The sequence below is a fragment of the Papaver somniferum genome, chromosome 7, assembly GCF_003573695.1.
Source record: "Papaver somniferum cultivar HN1 chromosome 7, ASM357369v1, whole genome shotgun sequence".
In the NCBI taxonomy this organism is placed as follows: domain Eukaryota; kingdom Viridiplantae; phylum Streptophyta; class Magnoliopsida; order Ranunculales; family Papaveraceae; genus Papaver; species Papaver somniferum.
The window spans coordinates 81,399,732-81,425,656 of NC_039364.1; the positions used below are offsets into that span (position 1 = coordinate 81,399,732).

The following is a 25,925-nucleotide window of genomic DNA, read 5'->3' on the forward strand; positions in this document are numbered from 1 at the left end:
TACATGGTTTGCATGATTTTCTTCTGAAACCTGTATGATTGTTCCGACGGATTCTAACAAGTTCTAAATGGTGCAGATTTTTTTCCGATTAATGTCCCTTGACAGTGTTTGCTATGAATTGAACATTGAGCTTCTGAGCAGCATCTTTCAGAATCATCAATGTATAATAACTTTTCTGTAATATAATCCATAACAACCTTTGGAGATTGGACCAACGTCTTAAACATGGAACTTTTAATAGCAGATGACCAGTGAACGCACTACCTGTTGTTCATGGAAGAGACAAAATCACATTAAAATTATGAAAATCGAAAAATGAGGGAGAAAAAAGTGAAAATAAAGCTACATTAAGACAACATAAAGACAATAGGAGTTAATTTTAAGACATGCAGAGTGATCGAGATGCATTAAATGCAGTTGAAGAAGAAGAAATTTTCTAACTGGGTTGACTCAGTGGTCGCCCGATTCATCAGCTCTCATCTATCTCTAGCTAGTGATGAAATTTTAAGCATTAACCAGAGATGATGAAATCCAATCTCTGTTTTCTTTTCCCTTACCTATGATGAAAGACTAACAAACTACAAACGCTTGATCTAACAGATTTGTATTCGATTCTCGGAGACCTTGTTATTATAAATTAAGTTGCGACTATCAAATATATCAAACCCATGGTAAAATTTCTAAGTATATTCAAAACAAAAAAAAAAAAAACTAAATTTTATAGGGTTTATTTTTTATTTTTTGGTGTTGAAGAACGATATTTATTTATTTGGTTGTTTAATCTTCCCTCCCTCATTAAAGTAACAATCCATCGGTTGAATCCTTCGAGTTACAGAAAAATGAAGACAGTAGCATTTCATGATAGCTTTTTGTTCGTACACTTGAGGGTATACAAAGTTGACATGTTTGATGGGGTAGGAAGAAAAGTTTTAAAGGTATCCAGATAAAGGGGTGTTCTTAGTATTTCTTGGGGGTATATAAAGGAACACCCTTTCTTTAAACTACTTCTTATTCCCAAAAAGATTGTGGATACTTCAAGTCATTCCTGGAAAAAAGATACTACGTATAAAATAAAATAACACAAAATTGGTTAAAAAGACCAAAATCAACAATTACTGGGTGAAAAAGGCATTTAGATTTTGATACTGTTTAAATTGACAAAAATTTAAAAATAGCCAGGATGTAAACATTTTCACCCTACCCATTTTCAAATACTTTTTCTTATTTTTAATTTACATCAGGATGCATCCAGTTTCATCCTTGCTATTTTTTAAGTTTAAGTCAGGATGAATCCAGTTTCATCCTTGCTATTTTTTTGGTGTCCATTTCACCCATACAAATTTTTATTCGTCCATTTGAACCATGTTTTAAATATATTTGGATAAATGAGCCATTTTCCAATAAAATAAAATAGAAAAACTAATCAAACCCTTGAAAGTTTAAATTCTTCTCGTTGCTTTATTCTTTGTTTTGTCTTGTTTCCTTATGGCTATAAAAATTTATAGACAAACATCAGTTTGGTTTTAGGACGATACCACGCACAATAGATTTTCTAAAAGAGAAAAAGATAAACAGAAATAAGGTAAGCTGATGCAGAGCATTCTTACTTACCATTCGTTGTCCAGTCATCGAACCGAATTTATCAAATCTATCTTCGGATACGTAACTAACTGCTTAGGTTAAAATTTCTTTAAATGCTACAAATTCAAATTGGCCGTATAATTTTTGTTTTGGTCATATAATAGCATCATTCAATACGTAGATGGCTCAAATAATTAATTATTTGTTTTGTTCCTCATTCATATTTAAGAGGAATTAATTAAATTGCTTTATTCCGGTATTGCTCGTGACGACCTGACCTAGAATGTTTCGGATATATTCTCAGTAGCTATAGACTGCTAGTTCAGCTCAGTCTGCGGCTCCTTTGAGATGTCTTATGCAGTAGTAGTGGTCCATGAGGAAGGGTATTTTATCCAGTTCTCGACAGCAACTTGTGGGGCTCCGCAACGACTTGCTTTCCATGCATAGCATACAGTGTTACGCAGATTTTAGGGTCTTAGTTCTTCTGACCTTTGCTAGTGGGACGATCAGAGCCGGGCCTGAGGGGGTGCAGGAGGTGCGACGCACCAGGCCCATCTCAGGCCAAGGCCTTTTTTCATGCACAAAAACTAAGCCCAAGTTATAACTTATTTCCCTATTGTAGGAATTACCAATATGTATTATTATGGTAGTCTTAGTTAATAGCAGGTCCACCCACTAAAGCCCAGTAACCAGAGGTCCATAATAAAAGGAAAAAGAGAAAATTGGACCAAAATTTTTATCCCCTGGTCCGGTACACGTGCGGAACCGGTAATGCGTAATTTCGAAATTCCCAAATTAACCTTCCACCTCTAGATATTTAATCTCCTGGTTCTTATCGTCACCTTCTCTTTCAATTTTTGGTTTTGCTCCAAAGAAGCTTTCACGCTGGAGATCTTTTTTATTTCGTTAATTGAGTCGCCAATTCGATCCCAAAGCTATCGTTTTGTATATTATAGAAGAACTCCTCCGATGAAGATTTTTGCAAGATATATAGGTTGTTTTTCTTACTGTTGATGTTAGTCTAGTTTTTTTTTTTTATAATCAATTTTCATCTAGTAATGTTTATTTTAGGGCTTCTAATATTAATCGTTTAATGGATGTTTGATTATGTTTTGATCTCCTTGTTTGATTGTTTATTTTATTTTATTAAAATATAGTTCAGATCTATATGGATAATCATGTTTTTTGTCAATTTCTTCACTAGATCTGATCATATCAGTTTCATTTTGTTGGTTTTAGATGTGTTTCGGTTTATTTTTGTGTATGAACCAACAATACGTATCTGCAGTACTGACAGAAACCTAATTTTGAAGACCTTTTTTTATTTGATTCAGAAGTACATATATGGAATATTGAAATAGAAGTGTTTCAATACTGTTTTTTCACGGATTCGTTAATTATTTTTGACATGCAGCTGATTGTTGTGTATGAACCAACAATACGTATATCCCGTACTGACAGAAACCTAGTCTACGTTTTAGAAGAAGAAGAAGAACAAGATGGTGCATCCTTATGATTTACGAGGAGAATATTTGTTTTCTGTTTCCAGGTATGCTTTCTAATCATCTTGTTTGATTATTTTGTTCGGTTTTTCTTCTTTTGATTTGTTTTTTTGATTACGTTTTCACTTTATTGTTTCGTTTTTTGTTTGTTTTTTGCGTTTATTTTTGTTTTGGTTTGTTTTTTATGAATCTTGATCGTAATTATTCAAATTTTTGGTTAGATTATGATGTTTTTAACATATTTGAACTTTCGATTTGATTATCTTGTTGTTTTCGCTTCTTTATTTATCAAAATCGTGCTTGTTTGTTGTTTCAGGGGTATTATCCAACAGTACATATGTTGCATACTGATACAAATTGCTTTTGATTCTGTCTTGTTCTTAGTTTTATCACTTGTTGTTGTTTGATTCATAAGTATATATCTTCGATACTGAAATAAGACTCTCTCGATTATGTTATTTTGATAGATTCTTTACATACAATTATTTTTTAGTTCATGAATCAGCAGTACATATGTGGCATACTGATACAAACTGTTTTTTTTTTTGGTCTAATCGTTGTGGTGTTTGATTAAGATTTTGATCTCCATGTTTGATTTCTTGATTATTTACTAGATCTAGATGAATAATCACGTTTTTGGTTCATTTCGTTATTAGATTTGATCATACTAGTTCCATTTTGTTGTTTTTAGATTTGTTTTTTTTTGTATGAAACAACAGTACGTATATCCTGTATTGACAGAAACCTAGCTTATTTTGAATGAAGAAGAACAAGATGGTGCATCGTTATGATTTACGAGGAGAATATTTGTTTTCTGTTTCCAGGTATGCTTTCTAATCATCTTGTTTGATTATTTTGTTCGGTTTTTCTTCTTTTGATTTGTTTTTTTTTATTGTATTCTGATAATCAAATCGATTTGATTGACGCTTTTATGGTTTTTAGGTTTGTTACAGTTGTTTTTCGTGTATGAATTGACAGTACATATATGGCGTACTGATACAAAATTCTTCTAATTTTGTTTTATTTGAAGTTTTTCCAATTTTTTTGGTTCGATCCATGAGTATGTATGTATAATACTGATAGGAAGTGCTATTTGCCGTGTTTTTGCTCTTTTTTAGTCTTACCCTTCAGTACTTATGTGAAATACTGTAATATGTCTTTCGATTCTCTTATTTTTCATAGATCTGTCACCTGTTGTTGTCATACTGTTGATTTGTAGTTCATGAATCTTCAGTACATATATCACATACTGATAGGAAGTGCTCCTTGTTATGTTTGATTCAGTGCGTATATGAAATACTGAAATAGATGCTCTTTGTTACGTTTGATTCAGTACTGGAATTGAATATGGAGATGATCTGGAGTTGCAGTTCAGAACTTATTGCAAGAAATGACAGATTTTGAATGATAGGAACAGGAGTTGTTGTTGGTTCAGATTTGCAAGCTTGTGAAATTGGTGGTGGTCTTGATGAAGTTGCAAATTGGTTGTGATGTGTGTTTGAAAGAAGGTGTGCTGCAAATGGATTTGGAGGAACATAGAAGGTTGGGTTGCTGATGTAAACTGAAGATACAGATGAGATAGAGGAGGAATTTTAGGTGGTGATTACTGTGAATAAAATCAGTGGATGAGATGTTCGTCTCAATGGGTTTATGAAGATGGTAGTGTTGTTTAAACAGGGAAGAAGAACAAGTCTGTGTTGCAGCTGAATTGAAATGACAATGGTGTTGATGTAGCTGTTGCAGTTGTGGTTTAAGCTAAGAAGATTGTGATGCAGCAAGATAGAAGATTACTGAGAAGATGGAGCTGAAGGCAGTGGTGAATGGTTGACTGCAGAGGTGCTGGTGCTGCAATAAAGTAAAGTGAATTGAGGAGTACTCAGATTCCTAAGTAGTGTAGCAGATATGTATCATATTTGTAAGCAGTGTGGCAGATATGTACTCAAATTTGTAAACAGTGTAGCAGATATGTACTCAAATCTATGGTCCTTTATATGTTTTAATTAAATTTGGACCTCCTGATAAATAAAATCCCGATTTGGTAGAAGTATGTTATTTCACACGTACTTAAACAGTGGGATATATTAGTCATTTTCATGTTTTCAAATAACTTTGGACCTTAGAATAAGAGTAAAATCTAGTTGGACCCTGCTATAAATAACCTTATGGGCTTAGGACCAAACAAGAAATTTTCCTTCCCTATTAGCCAAGGCCCACGTCTTTTTTCTATTCTTGCCTTAACTATTTCTTCCACGTCTTCTATCATCTGTTAGGGGAAAATTTCTTTAGAATTCTCAATTTCTCTCGAACAGAACCAAACTATCCTAGTTTTCTATTGTCTTCTATTTGGGATAACAGATCGATTCATAAGGCTAATCAACCACTCTTCTTTAGTGAAGTAAATTTTCGTTGATGATCTTCTGAATGGTATATATGCAATTCATATTCGAATTTGATATTAATTTTTTAAAGTCTTCCATTTGTAATTTTGGTTTGCTAACAACTTTAGTTTTTATATATCTTTCAGGTACATAGATTTTGGTTAACTAACTCACAGATGGGAGAAGTTGAAATCATTTACAAAGATACGTATATGAATCATCTTAGTATATAAATCTTTTTTTGGACCCTTTTTTTGTGTTGAACTAGACAATATGTATAAAAGCAATGCTTATAACCGTAAAGAACTTGTTATGCTTATCCTAATTATATATGTATATGAATCATCTTAATTTCGTATTCTCATTGCTATTCGAAATTGTCGGGGAGAAAAAAAAATTTGAACGTAAAAGGCCCTGCGATTAAGTTCGCACCAGGCCCTAAAACGCACAGGATCGGCTATGGGGACGATGGTCCCAAAAACTTCAAAAATGTACAACCCTTGAGTTTAAATTTACAAAAACTTGGTCCTCCAACAAAATTGCAGTCATATAGCAGCCGCGCTAGTGCATCTCCCTTTATTCTGTTTTTGTAGTTTCCCCATTTTTTGGGGTGTGCCTTATAAAATACATAAGGACGCTCATATTTTGTTTTGTTTCCGTGAAGTAGAGGAACAAATTGCTTGATGAAAGGGACTAACATAGTAACATTTGTTTAGAACAGTCCAAGGATTTCAAATTTCGGTGCGTCTAGAACCCCGGTCTATAAGCAGGGAAGAATATCGACGAAAGTGATGAGTATGTGTCAACAGTTGCATTCAAGCTTGAAATTGACCGTTTGGCAACAGAGGTGCACAAATTAATTCTGCATATTGCACGTAACCAGTGGCACCTAATTAAATTAAGAATAAACTCTTAATCAACGTTGCGTAGTATTTACAGAGATGCTATAAGTAAAAGCGCATGAAACATGCATATGAGCAGATGCTACTTGCATGTCATCACTCTTTTGCTCAGCACAAGCACAGCACATGTCTACTATGCAAACACCATCAACTTATTAATTTAGCTGCAAACTGACGCGAATCTTTGGTGGGTCTGCAACCACTGATCAACAAATGAACTTAATTGATAGCGAGCGTCAACTCTTTTTCTTTTTGCTAGCATTATTAAACTGTTCTTGCTAAAGAGCGGTAGTCATGCATAAATGTTGCCATGCCATCTGTGCGAAATGTGCTTCTAAACTTTAACCCAAAATGTACATTTGGCGATACAGTATTGGTATTCACGGCCGGCCCTTCAAGTTCCCTTACATGTCAGTGTAATATGTTTATTATCATCACTTCATTATTATTTTTTTCATTGCCCTTCCCAAGAGTTTTTCTATATGGGCTTAGATTTGTAGGACCTTTCTCTTTCCCTGTCTGTCTTAATAGATTGAGTCTCACAGTCTGTAACTGTAAACAAGCAGAAACAGGTCAGTTAGCGTTCACACGGCTGCTATTCCAAGTAATATGATTTTTATTTGAAAATACCATATATTTATGGGTCTATAAATTGGCGCTTCTTCATTAAATCATCATCAGCTGCAAGAGAGTCTGTCAGAGAGATAAGAAGATAGAGTGCTAAAAGAGAGCAGAGAGCAGAGCAAAAAATAAACAGAGAAATGGAAAGGCAAACAGAACAAGAATATGACCAACAACAACAAGGAGGAGGAGGAGGAAGTAATAGAATTGCTTCACTTGATGTTGACAAAATCAAATCCTCCACCACCGCCAATAACAAAGATGATGATCCTAAAACCCAGGTTCATTTCTTTTCATTTCATCACTTCAGTTTGTTTGTTTTTCTTTTCTGAATACATTCTCCTATTTCAAGAAACATGAGATAATGTAACACTGAAAATTAGGCATGTAAGTATGCTTATTAATCCTAGCTTAATTGGGGCCATCGGAATTAATTGGAGACCATGCATTAGAGGACAAAAAAAAGTCATTAGAATCTAATTTGGGACACCTCTTATAAAAATATTTTTGAAATGGCTAAAATGCCCCTAAATGACGAGTGTTAAAATTTAATTAATTAGTGATAATCTTAATAAATTAGAGTTTAATTTTTTTTTTCCAGATTTTTTGTCTGCAACTTTTAGTAACTTTTTTTTTCTTTTTTTTGCCTAAATAGTATGAAAAATCGTCAAGGTATTAAAAATTTTCATTGTCGACACTCAACAGTCGTTAATGTTTAGACTGTTTAAGTGACAACTCTCAACGGTCATTAGTGGCGGAAATGTACGACAGTTTTGGGTCGTCATAAAAATGATCAATTCCCTGACGATCCTTTGGGAAGGTAGTTACTGTTTTGGTTACGCATTTGACGACTTAAACAGTCATTAATGTTTTAGAAATGTCGTTATAGACTGTCGTTAATCTCTAAAAAGAGTCGTTAGTGTATGACAATTTAGAGTCGTTATTGTTTTGATCATGATGTATATGACGACCCTAAACTGTCGTTAATGTCGGTGAAGGATTGTTAATGTGGGTCGTTACTTGGAAAAAAAATATTAATCAAGGGTAAAATAGTATATTCATCTTCCGATTTTTACACCCCTGAAAAATTTGGGGGCAAACAAATTTCCATGGCCCCAATTAGAAGTTATGGCCCCCAACTAAACTACGTTATTAATTGGTCGCATGCATGTCAACAAGTATTTGTATTTTGTGTGGATCAGTGTGAGTTTGGAATTGGGTATAGCAATATTAACGCTCTTCGATCCAGAAATGAACTGATGATATTCACAGCCATCTCGCGTCCTCCTCACTTTCGTAAATTCAGATTTTTTTTAATCAAAAACTAATTCTAGTTAATTTTTTGCATTTTGCGAAAATTTGTTCATAATTTTTGCGTTGTGCAAATATTCAGTCATTGGACACTGAACATGAGCTACTCAGTTTTCAATGAGTTGGTGGATATTACTAAGCATCAAAATTCAACAAGGACTCCACTTTTTGTTGTTCTTATTGCTAATTTAAACTTTATGATGATTAATATTGTAGAAACCAGGGTGGAAGAATTTCTTGGCACATGTAGGTCCTGGTTTTCTTGTCTCTCTAGCCTATCTTGATCCTGGAAATTGTAAGTGCATTTCGCATAACTGCTTTATCTCATTCGTCATTTTCTTTTTTGGAAATATTTGATTTATTTTTTCCATTAACTTTTTGTGTAGCGGAGACTGATCTCCAAGCTGGTGCCAATCATCGATACGAGGTAAATTATTGAATTATTTGTTTTGGAGAAGAAAAAAGCTTAAGATCAATTTTAGTGGAACAATAATGAATTAAGAATGGTATTCGAAAGAATGATGAAATTCAAAGTACTAAGTTATTCTTCTACTTTTGCAGCTATTATGGGTAATCTTGATTGGATTAATTTTTGCTCTTATTATTCAATCTTTGGCAGCCAATTTAGGTGTAACCACCGGTGAGAATCACACGAAAAACCATTTGTATCAATTACTTTATATAGACAAATCAATTTCTCAAAAACAAATGGCATATTACTTAATAGTCACTAGACATTTGATAATTTTCTTGATACGTGAAAATTGATTAGCTCCTTCATATGTGTTGCATAATCAGGAAAACACTTAGCGGAGATTTGTAAAGCTGAGTACCCAGTATTTGTGAAGATCTGTCTATGGTTGTTGGCAGAACTTGCAGTTATTGCAGCTGATATACAGGAAGGTAATTTGGTTTAAGAACTAATATTGACCATATTATACATATTCATTGGAAACAAATCCACCGTAAACGTGATTTGGTATTTCTTATCAACCTTGCACGATCTTTGTAAATACCAGTGTTTCTTGTTATTTACAGTAATTGGAACGGCGTTTGCTCTAAACATATTATTTAGTATTCCAGTATGCGGTGGAGTTTTGATTACTCACTACAACAAATTCCCGGATTAGTAACAGCAATTCGTACAGACTATGAAGCCGGTACAAAATTGCAGTTACAAATGGCCGTTACAAAAACATTCGTAACAGATATTACCCGTTTCGCATTTAGTAACAGGAAGCAGCCGTCACGAAGTTTTTTTGTGGGCATGTCAGCCACACGCTTCGTCCCACCAGGGTCGTAACACTTGCATCTTGTGCGTGTGCCAACCACACGCGAATTTTTTATTCCCACCCACCCAAAATGAACTAGAGGATGTGTCTTCCCCTCCTTATCCTTAGGTATTTCCTCTCATCTCTCGACCATTCACTCATTTTTCTTCTCCTCTCTTCTCTTATTCTCTTCTTCTCTCCGGCGCTTTCTGATTATTGATTATAGGAAAACAGAGAATAAATCTGTACAGATAATAAGGGTGATGGTGCAATTGTTGATGTACGAAGGAGAACAAGTAGGAGTTTTAGGTTCTCTGTGTGAGGTGGTGAATCATGGAGAGAGGGTTAGGGTTTATTCTTGAGGTGAAGAAAAATGAGAAAATGATGGATATGTTGAGATCCCCGGTGATTCATGGTGGTGCTGTTAAATCAAATGTTGATTCAACTCATCAGAAATGATAAGTTGATTTAGGATTTCTCTAGCGGTAAGTTGATTTAGGATGATTTAGCTCTTAATTTTTCTAGGTATTCTTAATCTTATCTCTTTTAATGATTTCGAAATGATTTCCATTCTTCGATTTGTATTTTAAAGATCTATTGAACATGATTGTGTTTTAGTTTTTATTTTTCAGTATATAATCGTAGTCCTAACAAGTTGAATTTGCGTTGGTGCTTATAGAACTGAGATTTGTCTAGGGTTTTAATTCTGTATTCAATTTTGATTTCCTTGTCATTTTTTTTTTCTGATGAAAACTGCTCTTGTTGGGTTTCACTTTATTGGATGGTAAAACAAATGGCCATAAGGAGTCTGATCATACATTCTCTTTAGTTCTAATAGTGTGGTTTCAAAATGTGTAGTGCCACTGATGACTTATTCCTTTGCAAGATGGTGAGTAGTGTTTTAATATATTTTTCTGACACATTTCGGTATATATACATGCCATCGTTTGATGCAAGTTCTGGTTTGGATTTCTATGAGACTAAGAAGCTGATACGTATTAAAATCGTAGAGACCATTATGTGATTCTGGATGTGTATGGTTACTGTTATCATTTTACTTAATGTTCGGATGTGAAATCTAAAGATTTTAGTATCCGTAGTTGAATGGTTTAGACCATTATGTTTGTCTAATATTCATATTCATTTGTATGAGCACATTTATTAATTTGGGAGGGTGCTTAGTCTGAAATGAATTGTGTTTTCTTTCCATGGTTAACTTGAGAAAGTGATTCTACTTTAAATGTTTCATTTCTGCGATACTGTGGAGTAGCCTTGTTGACAAGATTGAATATTTCTTTTGGTTGGTTCCTTGACCAACAACTTGGAAGATACATGAGGAGCTTAATGCAACAAGGTAGAACACATCTCACAACACGAACAAAAATTCACATCAAATGTTTGATGAAAAGTTTGAAAGAAGGGTAAGGTTCAATTCTCCACTGTGCTTTTGCAAATACATGAATATAATCGAATTTGACTAATGTTTTGATGTTCTAGTTAATTTTGATATGTCATGCTATCAATGATCATTTGGCAATAGATCTCATGCAACAGAAAAGTGAAAGGGAATAATATAGCCCTTCCCACTTTCTTATAACTTAGTGTGGACTTAACTAGTGCTCCATTGTTTGTACATTTTTGCTATGACAGAATATATAGCACACCGATCAACTACTGTAGTCCTAATTAATTGCTAAGTAGTTAAGGTACAAGAAACTATATACACTTAAATAATGTATCATTTAATTTCTAAAAAGCCGTCAGTTCTCTTGATTAGTGACTAAGGATACTTTTGTATGTATATAGGAAACATGGTATGTTGGCAGTGGGTTGTTTGCGTATATAGCAACATAATGGTAAGTGCTTCATTCACTTGTAGTGTTTGATTTTTGTATCATTATGTTAGAGAAATTAACAAAACTACAGAAGCATGGTTAACTAATATGATTGAATCAAGTTATGGTAGAGCTTGATTCAAGTTATGTTTCAGGTATGGTTAACTAATATTATTGAATCAAGTTATGTTTCAGCAATTTATTTAAGTAATTAACGTTTGTCTGAATAGGTTGTGATGCAGGGGATCTTTTGGTTCGGACCTTTCGTAGGTGCTGCTTTTGCTGTGATATATCACCAGTTTGTTCTAAGGGGTGGTGCTGCTAGAGCATATGGTTCAATTAGGAGCCAGATGAGAGACATAGAGAGCAAAGTGAAAAATCAGCGGATCAAGTAAAGAGGGGGTTTAATTGTGGTAAGTTGCTTGCATTTGGTTAGCTTGGTGATCCCTCTTTATCTACTGTTGATGGGTACTCGCTTCACTCTGGATATCTAGCTAAAATTGCAGAAATCAGATTTGTACAAGTTTATCATCCCTGCATTATGTTTTCGTATGTCAGAAAAAAACCATCATATATTTGTTATGTTTTGGGAGATTTTTGAGTGACTTTAATCTTGGTAATATGTTTCTGTAATGTTTAGATAGATTGTCGATATTAATGTCTTTGGGATTTTTCGTTTATGGAATTGAATTTGTTACGACTTTTGTGGTAATATACAGGCACAGAAGAAAAATGTTGCTTGCATTTGGTTAGCTTGGTGGTCCCTCTTTATCTACTGTTGACGGGTACTCGCTTCACTCTGGATATCTAGCTAAAATTGCAGAAATCAGATTTGTACAAGTTTATCATCCCTGCATTATGTTTTCGTATGTCAGAAAAAAACCATCATATATTTGTTATGTTTTGGGAGATTTTTAAGTGACTTTAATCTTGGTAATATGTTTCTGTAATGTTTAGATAGATTGTCGATATTAATGTCTTTGGGATTTTTCGTTTATGGAATTGAATTTGTTACGACTTTTGTGGTAATATACAGGCACAGAAGAAAAATGTTGCTTGCATTTGGTTAGCTTGGTGGTCCCTCTTTATCTACTGTTGACGGGTACTCGCTTCACTCTGGATATCTAGCTAAAATTGCAGAAATCAGATTTGTACAAGTTTATCATCCCTGCATTATGTTTTCGTATGTCAGAAAAAAACCATCATATATTTGTTATGTTTTGGGAGATTTTTAAGTGACTTTAATCTTGGTAATATGTTTCTGTAATGTTTAGATAGATTGTCGATATTAATGTCTTTGGGATTTTTCGTTTATGGAATTGAATTTGTTACGACTTTTGTGGTAATATACAGGCACAGAAGAAAAATGTTGCTTGCATTTGGTTAGCTTGGTGGTCCCTCTTTATCTACTGTTGATGGGTACTCGCTTCACTCTGGATATCTAGCTAAAATTGCAGAAATCAGATTTGTACAAGTTTATCATCCCTGCATTATGTTTTCGTATGTCAGAAAAAAACCATCATATATTTGTTATGTTTTGGATAGATTGTCGATATTAAGTGACTTTAATCTTGGTAATATGTTTCTGTAATGTTTAGATAGATTGTCGATATTAATGTCTTTGGGATTTTTCGTTTATGGAATTGAATTTGTTACGACTTTTGTGGTAATATGCAGGCACAGAAGAAAAATGTTAAGAAAGATGCTGTGGAAGAAAATCTAGCAAGTGATTTCTTCAATTGATTACGGAGGTGAGAGATACGAGCAGCTTGAGTTCCAGAAAGTTTCTCAACACTATGTGATTCTTCATCATGCATGGAAGGTACATTCCTGGTCAAATGTCTTTCTTTTTTTCCTCGAGAATTTCTTTCTCTCTTTGCTAATTAGCTGGGCACGGATGCAGCTGAAATTGTCGAAAAACAATCTCTTTCTGCTTCATCCAAAACTGCAACCAAAATGGTTAGCGGTAGGTGAGGATGCTCTCAAGAATCTAAACCAGAATCTTACCCGCAGCTTGCATGTTTCTTTTGACACTTGCAGGCACTTAAAGAAGAAATGCTCTTGTCTGGTCTTAAAGAAAGCAGCTGAGGGCGAACAAAGATAACCTATCCACTCTCATGGTATGCTTAGTTACAAAATATGTTGATGATATTTGTGATACAGAGAATTTGTATTCCCTTAGGGCATAGGAATGAACTTATAATGATTTAAGTGAGAATGAACTCAACTTGTGAAGTTTTTATCTTTATCTATTCCCTTAGAACTTTTTTGGTACTTCAAGAATTTGTAGTCTTTTTTGATATGAATCTAGTGAACATTTGATATAAATTGAATGGAATATTGTTGAATATGGATGATGAATGGGTTGAAAGGTGTATGCGGGTTCCTTTCGAATTCTGTCTCTTTTCCGGCGGAAAAGAACTGCCGGTCATATTGACCTGGTCAAATTTGGTTATTATTGACTAATTTTGACCCGGTCAATTTGGCTAGCAGTAATTTTTTTTGCTGTTATAAAATAATCGCTACCTGTTACGACTGTGTGGTTACAAAAATGTTGTAACGGATTTTGTCTGCTACGACCCGCCACGTAGTAACGGCTCACACCTGTTAGGAGGCCGTTACAACCCAAAATTCGTAGCGGCCCCAATGCCGTTACAAAAAAGAATGTAATACCCCTTTTTGAAACAGGCGAGAGCAGTTACAACCCATCTTAGTAATGGTTACTTCTGTTTCTAATCCCAGAATTTGGTGTAGTGACTGGTCTTAGTACTCTTTTACTTATTGGACTACAAAAATATGGGGTAAGTTGTCACTCTCTATTTAATAAGATAATTGAATTTGGGGTAATTGATTGATTATATTTCCCAAAGATAATTTAGTTTAAGAGTTAGAGATTCTTAATCATACTTATACTACTACTAACAATAATAGTATAATGAAGTGGTTGTATTTCTTAATAATGTGTATGCTTCCCGAATTCTAGTGTTTGGAGTTTTATGTCACACAATACTGAATTTCTGAGTAAGTACAATTTGACACAGTGAATTTGGAGTAAGCACCAAAATAACGGCTTAACTTGACTGTTAGAATATTATTTTGGATGGCCCGTCACATCTACTTCTATTATTTGTACAACCAGCCTTCAAATAAAATACTGCTAGTGTTTCTATTTTGGTTGAGCATCTCATACAAAATTCCGTTCCCTTCAAATAAAATGCTGCTAGTGTTTCTATTTTGGTTGAGTATCTCATACAAAATTCCGTTCTATCCAAAAGTTCTGTTTTGCATTGTTTGATATTTTAGAGAATTTTTTATATCATGCAAAGGAACCCGATAGAGTCAGAATGACATCGAGTTGTGGATGAATTTTAATTTTGATTTGACTCCAAACTACTTGCCAAAAGGAAACAGATTGATGCCAATTTATAAAGCTTGGTAGTTTGAATCCTTGCCAAAGTAATAATTAAACCCATGTTGATAGTATGTCATTGGTAGGTTTGAGTTTGAGCCGCTAGTGTGGCTTGGGTAGAATTCTCCCTAATGCATACAAACGGCATGTGTTGGTGTGGCTTCGGTGGAATTTCCCCTAATGCATACAAACGGCATGTGTTTGTGACTGTATTCAGATCCATTCTTCATCTCAAACGTCTAGCTCGTCTCCAATGAATAAGTTGAATCTACCATATTGTTTCCCCCCCCCCCCCCCCCCCCCCCCCCCCCCCCCCTTATCTTGTCCTAAGAATCAAACTGAATCTATAATTGTTTTTTTTTTTGTCATCTGGTCATATGGCTACAGAGTCCATACCTTTATCATTGTTGATTTTTACAATTCAAATTTGCTCTTTTATTCTCATTTTATTTTTATTTTGGATAATTTCTGTTATATAAAGAATTTTCATTTGCCTTTAAAATGATCCACTTGATATTTAGCCCATCAGCCATGATTGGGAAAGCCATTATTTCTTCCATTTTGTTTTTCTGAAAATTTTATAGTTAAACTTAAACATAAATGCCATCTTTAAGAAAACAATTAAAAATGCGTTCGGTGACTTCGGTCTAATATGCTTTCCTCCCTAATCCAAGTTGCATCACATTCACCCTCAGATGGGCCGATATGTCAGGAGATGCAATATTATTAGAAATAGAGTCACATTAACTCCTGACGGAAATCCCTTGGCCATCAAACCGCTAGACAGAATTGCATCATCATACACAGAAATGGTCCCAAGAGTACTTCTCCTGATCATTATCTCGTCCATGGCACATCCTGATCATTATCTCGCCCATGGCACATAGCGTAACCAAAAGATAAAACATGAACGATGCACGTTTTCGATGTAATGGTAATAAATATCTAAATTAATTATGGGTGCCCACTGTTGTTTCAGGTTAGGAAGCTAGAACTGTTGATAGCAATTCTAGTATTTGTGATGGCCGCTTGTTATTTTGCCGAAATGAGTTACGTGAAGCCGCCTGCAGCAGATGTGATGAAAGGCATGTTCATCCCAAAGCTTAACGGTCAAGGAGCTACTGGAGATGCCATCGCCTTAATGGGAGCACTTGTTATGCCGTAAGACCCCACTTCATTAGTTCTCATAGGTTTCATCGCCAGTTGTTAATCATAACCACCTTGCATTTGTTTTCTTTTTAACTTTTGATATTTCCGCAGGCACAACCTTTTCCTTCACTCTGCTCTGGTTTTATCAAGGAAGGTACCACAATCTGTCAAGGGCATCAATGTAAGTTAATTAATTAACTTAGTCTGATTTTTTATTTTCCATCTTTTCAAAAGGATGAATTGCTTTTGAATTTGATTTTAACTTGAGTTTCTTGGTATACACAGAGTGCGTGCAGATACTTCCTTATTGAAAGTGGATTTGCATTGTTCGTCGCTTTTTTGATTAATGTGGCTGTAATCTCTGTCTCGGGAACTGTTTGTTCAGCTAATAACCTCACCGCCGAAAATGCCGAGCGGTGCAGTGATTTAACCCTCAACAACGCTTCTTTTCTTTTACAGGTTCGTATAGTGATGGATTTACATTTGACAATGTCCCCCAGAATTTCCAAAATTACACTAGGCTTACAAAATCGAAATTTTAACACAATAGTCCTCTGCAATAGACTTAGATTTTATAGGTTTTCACGTATTAATTGCATAATTTCTCCAGAAAATTCCTGGCGACATGTCTCTTAGTTAGAACTACAAAATTAACTTCATACGGGTGTTTGTCTAATTATTGCTTGTAGAATGTTTTGGGAAAATCAAGTTCAACATTCTATGCGATTGCACTGCTAGCTTCAGGACAGAGTTCAACCATTACTGGTACCTATGCAGGACAATTCATTATGCAGGTTTGTGGATTGATGTTGTTATTACCTTTTTCTTTTGAATATTTTTTGTTCGGTTGACAAGAGTCTCACGATTGCTGTCATTGGTAATCTGGTTTTGGTATTAAAGGGGTTCTTAGACCTTAAAATCAAGACATGGTTGAGAAACTTAATGACTCGATGCATAGCAATTGCACCTAGCCTTGTTGTGTCCATAATTGGTGGATCATCCGGAGCCGGGGGACTTATCATCATCGCATCGGTTAGCTTCTCTAATTTTCTACAAATTTCTCCAACTTACTAAGATACTGCACACTGTTTGGAGTCTTCGAAGTTCACTAAAACTTCTATCATATGGATATGTTTTCAGATGATATTGTCCTTTGAGCTTCCATTTGCTCTCATCCCACTCCTCAAATTCAGCAGCAGTGTTACCAAAATGGGTCCTCACAAGAACTCCATTTATGTAAGTATTGTGGCATTCTGTCAAAACATTACTAGAATCTCTAGTGCTACTCAATGGAAGGAAAGGGGACTGCAATTTTAAGTTTTCTAAATAATAAGTTTTGTCGATATGGAATGCAGATCATTGTGGCTTCATGGATTCTGGGGTTATGCATCATTGGGATCAACATCTACTACCTGACCACAGCTTTCGTAGGCTGGATAATACATAATAACCTACCAAAGGTGGCAAATGTATTTATCGGGTTACTTGTGTTCCCACTCATGGCCATATACATTATTTCTGTCATCTACTTAACGTTCAGCAAAGACAGAGCGGTGACTTATGTAGATGTACTACTAGATGGCCAGAACAATAAATTGGAGAAAGGGTTGAAAAAAGATGACGAAGAAGATGATGCTGTGCCTTGTAGAGAGGATCTTGCTCACATCCCACTCCCTAACTAAGGTAGAGAAATATATTTATGCACCAAGTGCCTCTAGATGATTGCTTAACACCGCTATCTTGGTGTGGAGTTGCCAAAATTCAGAGAGGGTTTGGAGATTTCCCTTTTTTTGTGAGTGTAAGTTTGTATTACAACCCTTTCAATAATTTTACTTGTACTGTATTTCACTTCTGGTTGTAATTTGTAGATTTATATTAGCAGGTTGATAATGTAAGTACGCTATATGGAACAACAAGTATTAGAGTTGTTAGAATCAAAGTGAAACGATTATCTGAGATATAATAAAAAGAACATCTTTGTTTTGCTCTAGTTTTTAAAAGCAGTACTCCAAAAAAGAAAGTTGCTTGGGAAAAAATGGTTTATCTCAATTTAGATTTAGCCGGTATTTATACAGGGGAATGCATAGTATAGTCCCACCAGTTGTTGCAAACTAATTTCAAAATTCAAATGGTCATCAAAGTTAAGCCAGATTCGTCCCACTCGGTGAGAGTTAAAATGGTCTCTCAATTTACCTAATTGTCCCTTATATTTATTACTTTGCCATCAGTGGTGTCATTTGATGGTGGTGCAATGCTATCTGACGGTGGTGGTGGTGCCTCCGCTTACATGTCGCGGGTACTAGTTCAGGATCGTTAGGTGGTATTCACCCAAAGATTCACTGTTTCCTCTCTGGTGCTTACATGAAATGCAGCCCAATTCAGAATCGTTACATGTAGATCACCAAAAAGATTCACCACTTTCCCTTTGGTGTTTACCGAAATTCCAGCCCATTTAACGATTATTCACGATATTTACTCAAAAGGTTCACCACTTCCCCTCTGATGTTTACCTTAACCTTCCATCACTACCACCTTAACCTCTCCCGTTAAATAAGGGAAGGTACTTTCGGGAAAAGATAACATTGCTTTTAACGTTAAACCGGACGAAAAATGATCATTTTGTAAAGCAAATTTAAAAGTATGATCAATTTATAAACGCGAATTAAAAAGTATGACCATTTTGGTAATTGTCCCTTTAAGTAAATATGAGCCGGAGAAATAAGCTGACGGAAATGGATTGACAGAATAGACCAACGAAATAGGATGGAAAAATGGATCAGACGCCTGTATAGGCAAGAGGAAACAGGCTGGTGGCCGATGAAATTTTCTAGCCGACTTTCCCGAAGGGGAATCCCAACAATTTTTATCGGCAGGCAACTGCGATTTCCGACGGACATTGATAACGAGAATGGGTCTGCCACGTGGTGAAAACGCAGTGGGTACCAAGATACACCACAAAATTTTCCTTAGACAATTTGTATGGACAAACTCAACACAACTCCGAGAGTAAAAACTCAATCAAGGAAAGTGCCTAGAGTTGTATGTCTCTCTCTTGTTGTTAAAACGTTTACAGAACTGAACATCTATTTCGTACCTACAATGTTTACATTAGTACGCAAGGGACAAGTTTCCAAATATCTTGTCTATTAAATTGATTCTAACTCTTCAAGAGGATCAGTTATACATATCCAACCAATAACTATATTAATATTGTAGCTATTCTAAATGTGTATATGCTCGCAAGATTTCAGGACTCCACTCGGCTAAAACCTCGCTACTTCACGTGCGCCAATAGATACACCCGTTATACTACTCAAAATGCACTAATCATACTGAACTACATTTAGATCAATTTAATTATTGAGCCAATAAATAATTAAAGGCATCATATTTAATACAGGTTCGTATCGAATACTGTCTCGAGTCGCAAACTTCCACGACTGCATTTCTTGAGGAAAAGTTGCAGAAAAAAATAACATGAATATTCAAAAAACGGCTAGGATAATCTCTATAATAAAACCCGTCCTTAAAGTTTTGAGGAAAGTTGTTTTTACAACATCCTATTTGATTAATCATGTCACTTTGATCACGAACCTTATATAATCCATATGAGCGAGGGTACGTAAAAAGACCTAATCTAAGTTATTCATGTGTCTTCAGAAGAAAGTGATACATCCTTAAAGATAAAGGGCAAGATGGAAAGTTTGATTTCAAAAAGTGACGAAGGAATATTTCTAGGCTATGAATCTGAAAGCCGAGCTTTTAAAGTTTCTAATCTCCGAAGCGAAGTCATTATGGAATCAACGAATGTTATCATTATCTACTTGAGTGATTTACGTCCAAAATAATTCCCCACCGAGTTTCCTCCCACTGAATTAGCAGAGAAGCTCGAAAATACGTCACCAGATGTAAATAGTGACGAGCATGTTAGTACCTGAAAAATTAATCCTAGAAAACCGTCGTGGCATTTTTTTTTAGGTTCAAAAATCAAAAGCGTACAGGTAAAGCCTAAACCAAGAAAATTTTCGTTTCGTCCTGCTTCGGTCATGAGGAGATAAGATGGGTTGATCTTACGGGAGAGAAGCAGAAAAAGTTGAAGAAATTACAATGGTAATAAACTATGTGTAAGGGTATTTGATCGCAATCCTATGCGTCAAAAATAATTCACTTTCTTACTCAATAAAATATTAATGAAATACTAGGTAAGGAAGAGTTCGTTTCCACAGAGAGACAATTGTTGTTACAAAATTCTAGTTTCTTAGTAACCAAGGGGGGATTTTTTTTTATGAAAGCTATAATATTAAGCAAAGCAAATAAAATAATTGAAAATAATCAATAGAGAGAAATATTGGTCAAGGAGTTCATCTTCAATCTTAAACAAGTGTTTGCATACATGATTAGAATTACAATTTAATCTCTATTATATCAAAAGCCCTAGACTATCAAGAGAGAAAGATAATCCGTTAATTTCCTAAGTTCATCAACAAACACATTTGAGCTGCGAATATGAATTTTACCTAAGGAATAACCTAACGCCTTGCGCTAATTAAGTTCAATTACCTAGGTGCATTAAGTTCTCAGAAATAGGCTAATCAATGCAATTGTCATACATTGCGCATGACAATGGTCAAACTCTACATATGAGTACGAGAGTGTATCACTACAAACTGTAGTCATTTCATGCTACTTGTATTTAGGGTTATCGCTCGATGATAAACCCTTAATTAGCTATGGATTGGATGTGAGTCTAAATAATTGGCCACTTAAGTAAACAAACATCTAAATCCTATTACAATACGTCAATCATGTAATTATGAAAAGCAATAGAGATTTGAACGATAATCAAGAGAGAAAACTAATGCATTAATCAAGCACAAGTTATGGATTTAAGACTACATCCTTAACCAATAATAAAGAAATGAACGAAAGCTTAATTTTGATGAACTTGTGTTTTCTTTCGTTCTGGATTTAAGACTACATCCTTAACCAATAATAAAGAAATGAACGAAAGCTTAATTTTGATGAACAAGTTATGAATTTAAGACTACATCCTTAACCATAACGAAAGCTTAGTTTTGGGAGAGAACGACGAATAGGGTTTGCTTTCGTTCATTTTTCATCATCTTTATTTTATTATTGATTATGATGAACCCAATAGCTATGAGTTTTAAATCCATAATTTGGGTTCATCATAATCAATAATAAAATAAAGATGATGAAAAATGAACGAAAGCAAACCCTATTCGCCGTTCTCTCCCAAGATCCAAGTAGAAAAATACGTGATCTCCAGTTGTAGGAGACTTTTCCTTTTTGTAGCTTTTTTCTTCTTCCAATTTTTGGTCCAAGTCTTCAAAATTAGCCCGCAGATCCCATGGCAAAGAAAACAACACACCTGGGTCGTTTATTACGACTCAAGACTTGTCCAAACACTTTCCTGAACCGGTCCATTAGCCCACTGGATTTATTTGGCTTGTCAGTTCCAGAGAACTGAGAGCCTAATTTTTGGTTCATTCTTCACTTCCTTATACATTCATTCCCTGCATTGCCATACATTCACAACCATATAAGCTGCAATATCAACACCATCCAACAGCAACGTCGACCACTGTTATTCCCTTGGTGCACATCCACACTAGAAACCACCAACTGAACTCAACCATTTCATCTTCTCTGTAGTCATAAGTTCATACCGAATCGAACCTAATCTTCTTCCACTGAGTTCTTCAATTGAGAGTTCAAATCAACAGAACCCTAATTCGACCTCATTTCATCCTTGATTTTCTTGCAGTCGATAGATTTTTGGGGTTAACTCAAACTCAAACTTCGATTCCTTCTTTATTCTCAAATCACCAGCAGGAATATCATTTCCATATCGATCTGATTCACGTCTTCAACATCAAACCCTAAATTTCTCTCTGAATTCTCTCGATTTCTCTTTTTCTGCTTCAGATCCCCTTTTCTATCTCGTCTTCTCTGAATTTAACAGCGTCACCACCATCATATTCTTCCAGTCTCTCAATTTCAGACCACACAATGAAAAGAGAAAATAAACTTCTCTGAATTCTAGGGCTTCTGTAGGAAAGTGCAAGTTGATACAGCCACCCAGACGAAATAGATAAGGGGCAGCCAAGCTCATATATGACTTGTCAGTTTCGCAGAACTGACAAGCTAATTTCTTTCTCAACTCAACTGTCACTTTGAAGAATTGACAGTTTATTTTTCACCTCCTTTTATGCATCCTTAGCTGGCTCCAAATGTAACTTGCGTAACTTGCCTATGAATCGACCTTTGTGCCATTTTCGCTCCAATTGAGTACTTTCTTCTTCTTTCGCTCCAAAAGACTTCAAAGTACCTAATAACTCAAATTCAAATATAAGGTACATAATTTACAAGAAAACTCGCAAAGAAAGCATAAATACTAGATATAAAAGTAGGTGCTTACAACACCTATCAAATTCCCCCACACTTAGACTTTGCTAGTCCTCGAGCAAATCAAACAAAACTTAAATACAACGACTCTGTCTCGTCGAGACGGTTACTTTTAGAGAAAATAACAAGCCTTTAAACCCCTAGGTGTCCCTAGTGGACGAGTTATAGTCTCGTGAGGGTTTACTAGAGATATACCCACAAAACCTACTTTTGCAACTTACTAGTTCTCCGTAATGATAGCATCCAACGTGCTAAGAAGACATAAAGATTCTGCACACTAGTCATAAGAAGTTAGACACATAAATGAACACAATCTCATCCTTAAAAGTTGAGAGAGAAATAACCATCCCTTCTCGAAAGAAATTTGGGTTCGGAGTGATCAAAAGTCTCGACTCTGCCTCACAAGAAAGGGTTTTATGAAGTTGCTCTCAATAATAAACAGCTTTTTATGGGTCACACATGTGTCCAGGTAGGAGTGAAGAGAGAATCCTGCGACACCTTGAATAGTAGGAAGGTCAGACCCTCTGAAATGTTTTGAAAACCCACATCTTTTATTCATTTTGAAAACTTTTTTGCTGACGGCCTCTAAGAAAGGAAATCAACCACTTAACGAAGGTGGGTGATAAGCACAAAAGTGCTACATTTTATATCCATATTTATATTAGGTAGGACTCGATATTTTGACTAATGACATTATTTTAGTGCTTGTGTAGAAAGTACAAGCAAGTTCAATCACCGGATCAATAAATGGCTAAAGGAGGCAAAATGATGTTTGCTACAAGCCTGTGCAAAGTCAATCGAAGCAAGAGCCTCAGATGTGGCTGGCCTGGTATGTTTATGTACCAGCACCACTAAAGCCCGGCCCACGGATGGGGACTTCCACCACATCTCGTTTCTTCACGGGACAAAGAATTTTTGCATTTCATATCCAAGCTGGTGCTATACATATACATATATATCTGATCGCGGGGATAATTTCGATTGAGCCACTGATGTTGGTTGAGAAGGACGTTGGCTGGATTCAGATAGTGATGGCTGAGATGTTCAAATAACAGTTAAGGAGGCATGGCTTGAATTTGTGGGGTTCTTCTGAACGAGTTCTCAAGCTGGAAAAGCAGCTGAACAAATGCTGCTGCCATTAGCAATTCAGTTGAGAGAAGATCTCAGCTGCGAATGGAACTGAATGTTAGCTGGTTCAGTAGAGAAAGGATGTGTCAAAGATTGCTACATCCATGGGTTTTGCCTGAAAAACACACGGCAACAAGGAGAAGAGAATTGGCCCAAGTCTCTAACGATTTTGGGGATTGTTTTGTTGGGCGTGGTTAAGCTGTCTCGGCTAGTTGGTTGCAGCCGATGGGGAATATGTGTTGTCGACGGATTAAAGAAGCGAAGTGATGAATAGAACGATGAGGAGAGGAGATGCTGACAAGTTTCCGGAAGTTAACTGCAGTTGCTGGCCGTATCTGGGATGGAGAATGAATTGGTAGTACACAAGTTCCTCGCGTTTCTGTTGTTGGACAGGGTCGAGACGGTAATGAATGGAAAGTGGTGTAGCCGAGACCAATGGAGATTCCAATGGTTCATAAATGGGAGCTGTTCATTGCTGCCACACTCTTTTTGTCTCTTGGTTAATACAAAGTGTGAAAGCAAAGGGTTTCTGTGGCATCGGTCCATTGAGACGGAAACGTCATTTACATCAATACTTAAGAGTCTGCGATTGAGAATTCAACAGTAATTGGCAGCAGCAAAGTGAGGCATCCAGACTCACTGAATTGGAGATGTGTGTCGGCGAGGAATGGCGGCATCGATTGACTGAGTAATGATGGGTTCGTTGGCAGTTGTTAGGAGCTCAGCTGAGATGTAAATGAAGTTAGGGTTCTATCCTATCTGTTTCGAATGAATTTGGTCATGGTTGTGAACAGAGAACAATGGGTTCAAGATGGGTCTGGAAATGAGTTTACTGCCATGGATTTTCGCTAGTTTGCAGGTGGAGAAGTTTACAGCAGCATCAATGGACGAAGACGATGAATCAATGGGAATCTCGGCTGTAAACTGGATATTTGGGGATAGCTTGCTGTGAACTTTAGCCGGCACTAATTGTAGCATGAAGCGTTACTATGGGTATTCGTGGTGTTGGCTAGGAGTCAGAGAATGGGATTTGGTTAACTGTTGAAACTGGAATTGGATCTCACTGAAGCGTTCGTGAAAACAAAACTGAGACTGAAGTGAACGTTGAGAAGATGAGATGGTCGAGATTAGAAGACCAAGTTGGTATGGTGGTCGAACTGGCCATTGGCATTCAGTGTTATAATTTGGGATGGGCCTTGGCAACTGCTTGCTAGGTCCAGATTGGACTTGTCGCAGCACATATAAACCTACAGAGACATAAGAAGTAAGGAGTCCGGTTTGGAGGATCATTTTTGGTTTTGTTTAATCTCTGTTCGTGACAGACAGGGGAGAGGACCGGAAGCCTCCGCCGCCGTGTTTGAGAGCACAAGACCAAGAGAAGAGGAAGCGATATTGGTTTAATCTTTGTTCTCTTGTTATCATTTTTGATGGGTTTTAAGAAACCCTTTTATATATATGTTCAAATCCTTTTGTAGCTAGGGCTCTATGAAGAAAACTACTTCTAACATTAAGACCATTTGAATCGAATTTGAATAATTTGGTATTAGGCTATATGAATTGAATTTCAAAATCCAATAATTATGGTTTATTGATTTTACAAAGAATACATGTTGTTGCCTCACCGGCTTTGTACGACACAATAGCCTAAGTTCATTAATTCGTGTAGGTTACAATTTTATGTGTTAGTATTTGATACTCCATGCTTAGGTTGATTCTTTTAATGGGTTATGCTTAGACGAAGCAAATAATAATGGTGAATCTATAATTTATATTTTTGATAATTCTCTCGTCATTATAATTTGATAGGTCATGCTTAGAAATCTGATGACCTATACTTAGGAGATGCGAGTTTATGATCGGAAATTATATCAATAATAGGTGTTGCAATAGAACAAAGCTATAAACACATATTTGGAATTAGATTTCTCTTCGGTGCACAATTATAAATAGTAGTGGAATTCATAGACCCTAGTTACATACTCCATCTCATTGTGTTTTATTAATCTTCGTTTCTTTTGTTAGTTCTTTTTAAATCCTTAAATCTAAAAATCCAAAAACATCATTGTCGGTTAATTTATTAGAGATATTGGTCACGGTATTTTCACCGCTCCTCGTGGGAACGACCCGTACTTTCCTCTGTCTACATTGTAGACACCGTGCGATTGCAGTTATCACATATAGGATTCCCAGAATCCTATCAATTTTTGGCTCCGTTGCTTGGGAGCGGTTGTGGAATATTGTGATTAGTATTTTTGATTTTGTAAATAGTTAGGTTTTTATTTTATTTTTGTACATTATTTTTATTTTGTTTTAAGATTTCTTTTTTCTTTTAACTTGTTTTGTGCTTCAGAATTTTATTTCAGGTACCTTTTTGAGGATGTTGAGTGCTTCTCAAGAGACGTCATCTAA

The 25,925-nt window shown here is 35.7% G+C and overlaps 2 protein-coding genes across 9 annotated transcripts; both read left to right on the plus strand.

Annotated features, from left to right (window-relative positions):
* The first annotated feature begins 7,057 nt into the window (after nucleotides 1–7,057).
* On the plus strand, nucleotides 7,058–13,755 carry LOC113297746 (metal transporter Nramp5-like). 8 transcript variants are annotated; one of them, XM_026546322.1, is made up of 10 exons: nucleotides 7,058–7,265; nucleotides 8,512–8,590; nucleotides 8,682–8,722; nucleotides 8,857–8,935; nucleotides 9,094–9,198; nucleotides 9,334–10,987; nucleotides 11,373–11,422; nucleotides 11,632–11,814; nucleotides 12,121–12,186; nucleotides 12,438–12,507. In XM_026546322.1, exons 1-6 carry the CDS (start codon nucleotides 7,125–7,127, stop codon nucleotides 9,423–9,425), a joined length of 537 nt encoding a protein of 178 aa, XP_026402107.1. In that variant the 5' UTR covers nucleotides 7,058–7,124; the 3' UTR covers nucleotides 9,426–10,987; nucleotides 11,373–11,422; nucleotides 11,632–11,814; nucleotides 12,121–12,186; nucleotides 12,438–12,507. The 8 variants fall into 8 exon arrangements, 1 of the variants encoding a protein (XP_026402107.1); XR_003333637.1 differs by lacking the exons at nucleotides 7,058–7,265; nucleotides 8,512–8,590; nucleotides 8,682–8,722; nucleotides 8,857–8,935; nucleotides 9,094–9,198 and adding exons at nucleotides 12,755–12,820; nucleotides 13,079–13,223; nucleotides 13,442–13,755 and having other exon boundaries at nucleotides 9,702–10,455; nucleotides 10,837–10,987; nucleotides 12,438–12,503; XR_003333640.1 differs by lacking the exons at nucleotides 7,058–7,265; nucleotides 8,512–8,590; nucleotides 8,682–8,722; nucleotides 8,857–8,935; nucleotides 9,094–9,198 and adding exons at nucleotides 12,755–12,820; nucleotides 13,079–13,223; nucleotides 13,442–13,755 and having other exon boundaries at nucleotides 9,703–10,455; nucleotides 10,895–10,987; nucleotides 12,438–12,503.
* A 2,075-nt stretch (nucleotides 13,756–15,830) lies between these two features.
* Nucleotides 15,831–17,833, plus strand: LOC113297744 (metal transporter Nramp5-like). The gene is made up of 7 exons (XM_026546321.1): nucleotides 15,831–15,971; nucleotides 16,071–16,140; nucleotides 16,245–16,418; nucleotides 16,649–16,753; nucleotides 16,860–16,991; nucleotides 17,100–17,195; nucleotides 17,315–17,833. The coding sequence occupies exons 1-7, from the start codon at nucleotides 15,832–15,834 to the stop codon at nucleotides 17,639–17,641; spliced, it is 1,044 nt and encodes a 347-aa protein (XP_026402106.1). The 5' UTR covers nucleotide 15,831; the 3' UTR covers nucleotides 17,642–17,833.
* Nucleotides 17,834–25,925: the final 8,092 nt, after the last annotated feature.